This window comes from Megalopta genalis, chromosome 4, assembly GCF_051020955.1.
Source record: "Megalopta genalis isolate 19385.01 chromosome 4, iyMegGena1_principal, whole genome shotgun sequence".
Taxonomy (NCBI): domain Eukaryota; kingdom Metazoa; phylum Arthropoda; class Insecta; order Hymenoptera; family Halictidae; genus Megalopta; species Megalopta genalis.
Window position 1 is genome coordinate 8935679 of NC_135016.1, and position 11155 is coordinate 8946833.

Sequence of the window (11155 nt, forward strand, 5' to 3'; positions counted from 1 at the left end):
GATTGAAACTTTTAAATACGTTTCGTCTAATTTTTCGTGGTGTTAATATTTCATGTAGCTTCCGTAGAGAGAGAGAGAGAGAGAGAGAGAGAGAGAGAGAGAGAGAGAGAGTGATTCATTTGAGATTTATATAAGCTGTAGTAATAAAAAACACGATTCGAACGAGACTTCTGCATTCACAAATTTTTTGCTTCACGTTTCAAACTTTTAAAATAAATTATATTTTATTTTTATTGTGTATTCTAATAAAACGTGTATCAACGTACTATATTTGGGTGTTTTACAAATTTGCTGAATTTTATGCAAGAAAGATAGAAACGAAATATAAGCTGGGGGATTGATAGCAGCTGTAAAAAACAGTGAAACTAAAAGATTAAGGAAGAAAGAAGTGAGAAATCTCTGAGAAGTTAATGACGATACAGAAAATACACAAAGATGGTAATAAAGAAATTGAATATTACTCTATTTATTGCAATGAAAGGTACCTAGATCCGTCAAGTGAAGACTAGATTATAATTTATATAGAAATTACAAGACTAGTCCATAAATATAATTTATGGATAAATGCGATAACTACGAAAACTGAAGGTTTTGTCTGTTTCTTAAAAATACGCTTCATTTAACAACGTTGTCAATATTAATTATTGTAAAAATAATAAAGCACAAAGGAACAGTAAAAGTACATTTTATTTAAAAATGTAATCAATATTAATTATTGTAGTTCATAAATCAATAGATCAACTATAATTATAACCATATAATATATCAATAAACTCGTTCCCTACTCAGCTATCGTTTTATTTCAATTCGTGCTCGCAATTACCTCACTCTTCCCTATGCAAACACACAGATACGACAGGTAGGTATACATTCTACTCCAAGGATCGCAAACGCGTAATTAAACGGTCACCTTGGCGCCAGGTTAACGTCGGCGTGCCTGCTAGCTGAAAAAATCGCGGGAGCAAAAAAGAACGCGGTATCGGAAAAAAGTAGGCGAATGTGTGCAGTACGTGTTTTCGATAGCGACGGCGACGAAAAAATCGACGCTGCTGTCCGACAGGTGTGCTGACTTTTGCCGGTGTTTGCCGGCGACGTGAGACTATGCCGGGAATTCTGTTTGACGAAGCCACCGGGGCGCTCTTTATCCTCGGAACGAAGCTGTCAGTGGGTGCGCTGGAATATTAACAATTTAATCTGCAGCGTGGCCGATGTAATACCGAACACGGAATCGCTTCTCGCCGAAGCTTCCACTCGAATTTTCTAATTAGACTGTCGATGTTCGCGCGAACGTCTATCGCGAATTATCCGACGTAGATCAAACGATTTTACGCGGCGGTTAACTTTCTGAGTGTCTCTTTCGGAGGGTTCTCTCATCCTGGGGAATAATCGATGATTTTCGTCAACGAGGTAGTAAAGTATCGTACGCTATACAACGTAATAAAAATTGGTGTCCCGCGGCGTTCGGAACACGTGAAAGATCGCGAATAAAATAGGATTAAAGTTGGCGGAAAAGGGACATTAAAGTGCTGTAAAAGTACCGTCGGTGGCAAAGGTTTTATTAAACGGCGTATTACTAAGATTGAAGCTACAGAACGGGTCAAATTGAGCGATTCCACATTTTCTCTTCTTTTTCTTTTTTAATTAAATTCTTGGCATTGTAAAGACTGGTTCGCAGAAAATGATCGGATAAATTTCTAAATTCGAGCATTCGTTATAACAGAAATTGCGAGAAGTCTTCGCCGTTTTCAGATTTATATCGAATTTATTTATTCAGCCTGTTTATTCCTATTCGAGCAACACTCGTTATTCACTTCCAATACAAGGTTGGTACTCCATGAAAATTCTGTAACAGGATTATGGTCTTAGCTTATAATTAGCTTAACGGATCTTCATACATATTCTCATTTTCCTACGTCAGTATACAGAAATTGAAATGAACGAAACGTTTCCATTTTCAAACCAAAAGATCGATCGTTTAACAAGAAGATAAAAATGCTGACGATTTTATCAAACTACACCGTTTTCTTTTGCATTCTAAAAATTTACGCGTGCAATAAACGTATAAAGTCTCCTTTGCGACAGAAGCGATGCAAGGACGTAATTTCGGAGAGACATTAAGGACACAAGAGAGAGAGGATCTTACGCGTTTTATTGTAATTTATTGTAAATAACGCCGCTTACGATGGGATGCGTGGTCGCAATTATCGGCTCGAAACCGTTGGACGCGACGCACGTTCTGTAATCTGTTCGATAAAAATCGGGATTTGTCGGCGGCTGGTGGGATCGATGGATCGGCGCATTCCGGAGGGTCAAGCGCTCCTCAGAGACACGATCGTCAGCAAGCTTTCCTCCCCAGGCCAGGCGGCCATTACACAAAGCTTCCTGGTTGGAAAAAGTCGCTGGATTGCCGGGGGCGCGCTAATTTAATTGCCAGGTCCGCGGAAGAAGCGTGCTCGCCGATGGCCGGCGCGGCGTGTACACGCCGGTTCCGCGATCGCGCGCAGGTGTATAGTACCGATAATAGTACGGTTATAATAACAGACAACGTGCATTCGCGTGAACGTGGATCGCTCGCACACGTCGCCGTCCGTACTACCTGCGTGTGAACACCGCGGCGACGCTCGCGGTCCGGAGTTATGCGTTTCACGGGGACTTTTCCAGGTATCCGTAACGCGAAATCATGTGTGCTTTCTACACCGCACATTCGTTTTTTTCCCCCCTATTGCCGTTTCGCAGCCGTAAATAACCCTGCAAAGTCTACTTTAACCCCTTGGGCTCACGCTAACGATCCGTCGTTATCTCTGTTAGTTACCGGAACGATCGCCATTAACGATTTATCGTATCGCTTCTTTTCTCTCTTTTCGATGCTCCGGTCCATTAATGCTTTCTTTTTTTTTCTTGGGGTAACGACGACCAATGCTACGAATTTTTACTACGAAACAAACGTTGCGACGCGCGCGCGCGCATTTTCCCGGAGCTCGAGGGAGCTGCGAATTTTTTTATTTTTTTAATTTCGAAGATCGCGCAGATTTAGTAAGCCTTCGGTGTTTTTAGACGTCGCGGTTCGTACGTTCGGAGCTAGCACAATGAATTTTCTGTTTCAGCATTGGTAAACGTTACTATTTTTACTTTACGACGCGCGCCGTGCAACACTGTGTAGTTATGTGCACTTTTAACGACCCACGACGAGGCACACAGTTTTTGTTGCTTCCTAGATCGCATTTCGCTGCCGATAATCGCTCACGTTTTTCAGCACCTGCGTTCTGGTGCGGCTAAATGAATCTTTTTCATCGGAAACGTTCTAACGATAATTGCAATCTTTTCGATATCGTAATCTGCATACTGTAATACGTACGTGTATGTGTATTGTTTTAGACTCAAGATGAGAAACGAATTTTTTTACAGAGTTTCAGAGATCGCAGTATCGTTGCTACATTAATCGTTCAGAATTTTTACCATGTGCACTTATATCTGACCAAATAAATTGTTTCACTTGTAATTGTAATAATTAGACCGCCGAGTTTTATGCGAAATGAAAATTGTCTGCATTAATTGAAAGGTAATCAAGCTACAAAAATATTCAGTTCTCTTCTTTGTAATTTCAACGAGTCGCGAATAATACAATAATGTCTTAAAAATTCTTCAGACGTTTTTTACTGTTTCGCGATCGATCTACTCATTTTTCTCATAAATGCATAAAATCCGCAATCTGAGAAGCGTGCAGTGTCATTCGAACAATAATCTGCGAAATTCGCTGGCACGTGCATTCCTGCGCAGCTAGATTACTTTTTTCCTCGGTCACATAACTACCACGCTCACAATTCACCACGTCGGGGTGAGCAACATACTAAATCATGCAACAGTAATTTCTCGATTCGCACGAGCGGGAATAAATTTTGAAATGTTCGTCGTAGGATGGACTCGGAATTGAAACAGTCCGCGACTAATTTTAATCTCCGATTCACCGTAAGAGTTTCCATTAACGACAATCCATTTCCCAATTACTAGCCACTAAAATAAGTGCCCCCGTTTACGACCGCAATTTACGATTCCGATCGCCAGTATCTTCCAGCCATAATTTTTCCTGTTAGGGACATAAACCGACCACCACGGCGTTCCACGATCGTCTGCCTGTAGGAGTTCAACGAGTTTCACGGCACAGTTGGACGAAACTAATGATATATTATAATGTTACTTAATTGTATTCAAGGTTACGTAATGAAACAATTAAATAAATCTACAGAAACACAAAGTTAGGAATTACTGTAAGATAATGAATGTTTTATGGCGTACGAAGTTTTATATTGTTTTATTAACTGACCTTTTTTATTAGGAGATAATAAATAAGAAGTAATAAATAACTTCCTCTAGCATACTAGAAATCATTTATTCATAGTGCATTCCTTTCTTTATTTTCACCGAATGTCTTCACCTTTCGTACTAATTCCTGTTTTACATACATAGTGGTTGTGCACTGACATTGTTATTTGCATGAATATAATGCTGAATAAAAACATGTAAGTAAATTACGTTGTAGATGACATTAATATTACAGACCTGTATTTACATAATTATTTCAGAGTATATTACACAATATCAGATAATGATTATAATATGATTACAATGTAATGATTTTAATATAACGATTATAAAGATTACAATATAACGATTATGATATAACCATTATAATATAATGATTATATGCTAATGATATTATATTATAATTATACATCCAGAAATGTCTCGCAATTCGGAAATGGGGGATTCCAGAGGTCATTTCAAGCAACTTTTCCCTTAGCGAAAATGCAATCCGCTGCTTTGTTTACGAGTTATTAACGAAAAACAGCGACCAATGAGATGCGAGATCAGCTGGCACCTGGCAGCCTAGTCAATGAGCGAAACTGAACTTCGCGCGTTCGTTGGCTAGGTCGTCCCGCGCCAGCCGAGCTCGTCTCTCATTGGTCACTGTTTTTCGTTAATAACTCGTAAACAAAGCCACGGATTGCGTTTTCGCTAAGGAAAATGTTGCTTCGAATGACCTCAGGAACCCTCATTTTCAGATTGCGAAACATTTTTGGGACACCCTAAAGACTACAATGTAACGATTATAATATAATGATTATAATATAATGATTGCATTCTAATAATATTGTATTATAATTATACATATATATGCTACATGATATAATGTAATCAAGTAACACCAATATTTTCCAGTTCAGAACTTCACGAAGATCGATTTGGGAACGCTGTCGGGTCGTTTCGTCCAAATGTGCGCTAATGGCTGTCATCGGTTGCCACTTTTCGCATTCCGATCATGTCGAAAACGCTTCCCCGTGGCTCGCGGGCGTCTGATTGGACGCGGACGCGCGTAATTATCAAAGAGTGTCTCACGAGGACCCGCAGCGGCAGAGAGCAGCGGAGGCTGGTCGGAGGTTCCAGGTAGCGGTAGGTCGAATCGTAGGGATCGTTAGGCGAACCAGTCGGGGAAAAATCGCGCGTTAATAGCGGCGCGCAATTAAATAATAGCGAGGGACCCTGTACCACCCGCGGCGGCGTGCCGCGGCGATTTCATTAAAGCGCCACTTAGGACGCGATACGATATTCCGAGGAATGAATACGGTGGCCATTCCGGGTGCCGTTCCGCGTCCTGTAAAAACGACATGAACGCGCGTTCGCGAATTACTGCGCCGCGACCGGCATGCACGCCTCTAAGTGGAATTTAAATAAACATCTAATAAGAGCCGACGCGCAAAGGAGACGACGCCGTGCCTTTTTTTCCCTCGCGCCGTTTTCGAGCGGGGCCTTTTTGCCGCGGATAATTTGCGGAGATGGAAGCAGCGCTCGCCGGCCAGTTCTTTTGTGTTTGCTATGACTAGGCGCGAAATTGCCGATAAATGCGCCGAGATGCTTCGAACAAATTTTTGAACGCGCCGCAATTATCGCTTCGGCTTCTGTTTACTGCAGCTGCGTGACATCATGGTCTTTTTTCGGCGATCAGCTGGTCATTCGTTTAGCAATAAAACACCTTCTTGTTAACGCGTCAAGTGCCTAAAATCAACTCCAAGAATTCCCACAGTTTCCATAATTCGATCGATTAAACTGAAAAATTCAAATTTATTACAGTGGATGGTATTTTAACTTTTCTTTTTTTGCATTCCGAACATCCTAGCAAAATTCATTTCGTTTCGAATACATCGTAATAGAAATAAATTTTGAAAACTACTAAGAAATTGGTGTCTTTAATTAGTGTGCCAGAAACTCAAAGTAATTTAATTAATAATGCTGAAACTCGAGTGCTAAAATGTATCACAGTGAACGGTGTTTTAACTCTTTTACATTCTAAACGTACTAATCAAATTCAGTTAGTTCGAATGTATTACCATAAAAATGATTTTAAAAATTAATTAAAAATTAGTGTCGTTCATACAACCTGTTAATAATTGTCCAACTTTATTTATTAGACAGAGGTCGATGATCGTACAGAATTATGCGGCAGAGTTTCAGGATTTAATAAAGCATTTTTCTCGAGAAAACTTCTGAAGACGGATAGAGGGGGAGGGAGGGGAGTGAGGGTGGATAAAGATCCACAGAAAAAGATCCTCGAAGGAAAGTTTCAACAGTTAAAACGATTATTAGGCGTTTGCTTTCACCCTGGAATGCTATAAAACCGGGAGATACGAAATCTCCGGATGACGAAGAGGCGCCAAGGCTGGACCCTTCCAGGGAGACCGGTTGATTTATTAATTTCTACGGCCGAGGCCCCGTTTCTTTTCGTTCCGCGGCATTCTGTATCGATTCAATGATACCTCGACCCACCAATTAAATTGGTTAATAACCATCCTGGTTACCTGCTCGTTATCTATGCCTACTCGCCGACTCTTAACGCAATCGTTAAGTGACACCCACTCGCACGCGATCGTCAATGGCGAAAGGGTTGTGAAAATCGCGACATTTACGGAGCACAGCCTCGATTACTTTCTAGAACCTCGAGTCCTTCGTTACGTTATTTGTAAATTGAAAATCGCGAATATTTATGTAAATGTGGACACTATATCATTTTCTAGCAGAACAGATTAATCAACTGATGCTAATAAGAAATGCTAATAAGATAATAATTGAAAAATATCCCGTTGAAGTTACCATGAGATTAAGAAAAAACATTCTTAACATAATTAGGGTGATTTAAAAACTATTTGAAATTCTAAGAATATTTAAATTGCTTATTAATATCTTTTATTTTCTCATAAATCATTGCAATTATAATAAATTATATATTATATAATAATAAATTAATAATAAATTATATAACATATATATAATTTATATTATATAAATCATAATTGCAATTATAAAAATTTTGCATAGAAAAAAGGCAAAAAAATGTGTAGATGTCGTAATAATCTTTTTTCGTAATATTTGAAAGCAAATGTGTCGGCTTTTTAAAATAATTTGTAGGGACTCTAGCTTGTAACTATGTGGGCAGTAGTGTTTTTCGAGTCAGACTAATTAATTCCCACCAGGCCATCTGTTCACGACACCTAATTTCCTGGTTATCTGCTCAGCATGTCGGATCGGTAGAATCTCGCCTGAAAATCTAGACCTAAGACAATTAGCCTGGGGGTACAAAGACGAGTGTCACTTATCAGGGGCTTATCGGCGCGAGAGAGTTGACCTTAGAACACACGATTCTCGTGGAAACGGTTGTTCGGTATATCGCCTTGCAGATAAATTGTTAGAGCTGCAAGCGATTGTGCCACACAGATCGTGGTACTCGATATTCGCATGCCTCACGGTTTCGATATTCTGGAACTTTCTTCGAAAAGATCGTAGAGCGACGTTTCTGGGCTCGTTTCGAACCGCGAAATCTCCAATTTAAAAATGTTCCAGTTATCTTGGATTCGCCGCGCCGTCAGACGCCGTAAGTTTTGCTACAATGCCGGTTTTCGCAGACCGCTGGAAACGGCAACAAATTTTCTCAGCAAAAGAGACCACGGTGGTCGCGAAGAATGAAGTCTTCCCTTTCCAACGAGTCCAAAAACTTTGTCTCGCGACTTTTCAGTGCCATTTTGCAATCACTCGAACGAAAAGCCTGTCGCCGATGTGAAAATAGGAATCCAAACACGAGCCGGAATATTCGACGTCGAAATTCAATGCGTTGCAACTTCGTCGAAAAGAAATTGTAGAACAATATTTCTTAGTTGATTCGAAAGAGTGAAACCCGCGCTTTCGATCCGCTTTAGTCGCTCCGCTCCGCATTGCGGCCTCGGTAATCGCGCGCTGACTAAAAACAGAAGAGTTCGTCAAATATTTTCCGCGAGCGAGACGTTCTGTTCGTAAACATGACATCATGCCTCGCTTAGGAACGGCTACATAATCGATCCCCGGCAGCTTCCGTATTTCCACAGACGGATCACGAAGTTAATATTTACGTCAGTCATCGAGTTCTAAAAATATCGAGGTCGGTTCTAGTGGATAAGCGTGTACGATTTAATCGGAGCAATAAGCTCAAAGTGCATCATCCAGAATCGCTTCGAGATCGGCTCGAGGGGGCCACTTCAGCCGATACAAGAGCAAGAACAAAATGGTAATTGATAGAATCGCGGGGGCCATGTGGCTCGCATAAAATATCAGCTCGCGGCCGTCTTCGGGGGGCTGCCGCAACCCCTTCGGTTGAAAAAACTCCGGCAAGAGGAAAAAAAAGAGAAACGAGCCTTACCTTGACAAGCAGGTGGATCGGCTGGCTGACGCTGAGTGGTTTGCCTCTTCTGGCGTTTCCGCCTCCGCCACCCAAACACTTTATCCACGGCATTCCTCGGCCGTTTTCTCGCCTCTCCGTTGCCCTGTTCGCTTCGGTCCTCCTACCGCCTCCTCGGTCTCTTCCTGACTCGCGTCTCTCTTCCGCGAATCCCTCAAGGTTCCCTCGGCTTTCCGCTTCTACGCGCGACGCACGATCGCGGACGCATCTCTCAGCCCTCGCCGTACCCTTCAGCGCGGCGAACTCTATGGTGGAGGAGTCGCGGACGAAATCGATGGAAATCTACGCTCGAACCACTTGCCAAGAGGCGGCCCACCCTTCGTGAAAACGGCTACTCCGCCGACCCGTTTACGCAATTTTCGGATAACGATCTTCGGCGTCGCCTCGATTTTCCACGAAATTTTCGTGAAAAATTCTCTTCGATTACTGCTATTTAATTCGTAAACTCCTTCTACAGTGTCTCCTATAATTTGTCTCCTAAATCGTCGGAGATTTATCGGAGGAAACAACTCTCCGTAATTTCCTAATTCAGTCACGGTTTTCAATGTTTCGTAAAAAAATCCTCGAAGGTGGCAGCTTATTGTTCGAGATTGAAGACTTTCGGGTTCTTTTTTTTTTTAAAAAAAAACGCCTATCTTAGACAGTCTTGGGATTTTTGGAAATCTTCGTCACTTCTTCGGACTTCGTCGATTGTTCCGCGATCCGTTTTCTCTCAGAAACGTCGCCGGCTTTCCATCGTTCCTTAAAAAATCTTCAGCCTCCCGCGGCAGCAGAATTCGTCGAGACGAATCTTCTCAGCGTTTCACCGTCTCCCGCGGGGTCCCTTTTCTGTATCCTCGCAGTCGATGCCTCGTCCCCAGAGAGACTCCAAAGTCAGCCTGCCGAGCGGTTTCGCAAACTTTCAAACGGTCCCGCGTGTCACAGCCGTCCGCACGCCCACCGAAGCCCTCTCTCAGTCGCACATGGTCCTCGTACGCGTCCGTGGCTCGGATTACAGAAGTTTTACAGCGGCCGTTTCTTCATGACGCGAATCGCGGCTGCATGCGGAACGGATCATTTATTCGCGTGCAGTTCTGCCTCGCGGCGACGTTACGCGACCCACGTCCTCTCTCGCGCGCGGCTCCCGCGACACTGGCGGCTGTCGACTTCGCTATCGTCGATTTTATACGCGCGCCTTGACAGCCCCGGGGTCGCCGCTTCCCTTATCTACGAAGACGAGCCACCCCGTTTCCCACCGAACGGCCCACCGTTCACGCACAGCGGGGCCACCTCGCGCGCAGCAACTCGCACAGGTGTTTCGTTTAAAGAGACACAGCGATCTCGTTTTTCAGCCGGCCAGCGCGATCGACTTTCTCTATCCGATCGCTAACGCGGATCGGACAAAATCGATCCGGCCGATTTCGTAATTCTCGCACCAAAAGTTTCACGAACCAGCCGCGCGAAACTTTTTCGATAAATATCCTCGCGCCTCTCGTCCCCTAAAATCGGCCCGAACTTTTTTAATCGGCCCCTTCTTTCGCGGACCACCGCCGATGCTGAACTTCCTGGATCTTAAAGCATCGGCTTCTAAGTCGAGGAACTCGGCCGAGGATCGATCGATCACTGTTGCTTTTCATTCACCGCGGAACTGCCTCGAAGTTGTCAATTTTACAGATCGCCGAAAACACCGACGCGGCGCGTAAATCACGCCGGATATTTCAACGTGACGTTTCGGTATCGATCCTCCGTTTCGGCATCGATGTGTCAAATGCCTCCGGAGATTTCAACGTGCTGTTCTCTGGTCAGCAAAGCCGTTCGATCCGATCCGAGCGTCTCGTCGAGATTCCGCGATCGCGGCGGCGGCGAAGGGAGGAGTGCCGGAGGGCGTCGGTTTGACGTTTCGTTCGAAATACCCGCGTGAATGAGCGAGCACGCGTGCTGGACTAGTTGGTTTCACGAGCGTGCTGTTTTCTCGACCAGCTCGACCCGCGGCCCGCCGTCGACTGACAGAAAATACCAGCCGGGACCCCGAAGAGCGCTCCGAGGGCCGGACAGAGGGGCGGCAGGGATCGACAATCCGTGTCGAAACGCAGCTCGGCTATCCGCATCTGCGCCTCCTCTGCTTTTTAACCGATTGCTCTCGTTTCTCCTGTGCCACGATCGTCGAAACAATCTGTTAATGCCCCGCGAACTTCGTCGACGATTAATCCTGCGGCATTCGCGAGCAGTTCCCCTGAAAATTGGGAAGAAGCGTTGGAATTTTCGGCTGACACGGCGGATACGAAAGTATCCGGAGACGCGATCGCGAATTCGCGAAGAATTATTATGCTACGTTTAAATCTGGTAGAATTAATCGAAATACTTTAGAGTGCAAGAGATGCATTTTTAAATTTTTAGTTGATCAGATAAATTATTGTA

At 43.5% G+C, this 11155-nt stretch overlaps 1 protein-coding gene and 1 long non-coding RNA gene across 7 annotated transcripts in view; both read right to left on the reverse strand.

Annotated features, from left to right (window-relative positions):
• by (focal adhesion protein tensin) overlaps positions 1–10717 on the reverse strand; it is a 309556-nt gene extending 298839 nt beyond the window's left edge. For 4 of the 6 annotated variants that reach the window (XM_076521247.1, XM_076521245.1, XM_076521250.1 and 1 more), the window contains exon 1: positions 8720–10716. In XM_076521247.1, coding sequence (XP_076377362.1) covers positions 8720–8812 — 93 coding nt within the window. In that variant the 5' untranslated portion in view covers positions 8813–10716. Of the gene's footprint in view, positions 1–8719 lie in introns of all 6 variants that reach the window. The other 2 variants (XM_076521246.1, XM_076521258.1) reach the window with 2 other exon arrangements.
• On the reverse strand, positions 1540–8705 carry LOC143259394 (uncharacterized). Its single transcript, XR_013033211.1, has 2 exons — positions 2182–8705; positions 1540–1843 (listed from the first exon to the last, which is right to left on the reverse strand). It is a non-coding gene; the product is annotated as an uncharacterized LOC143259394 (long non-coding RNA).
• Positions 10718–11155: the final 438 nt, after the last annotated feature.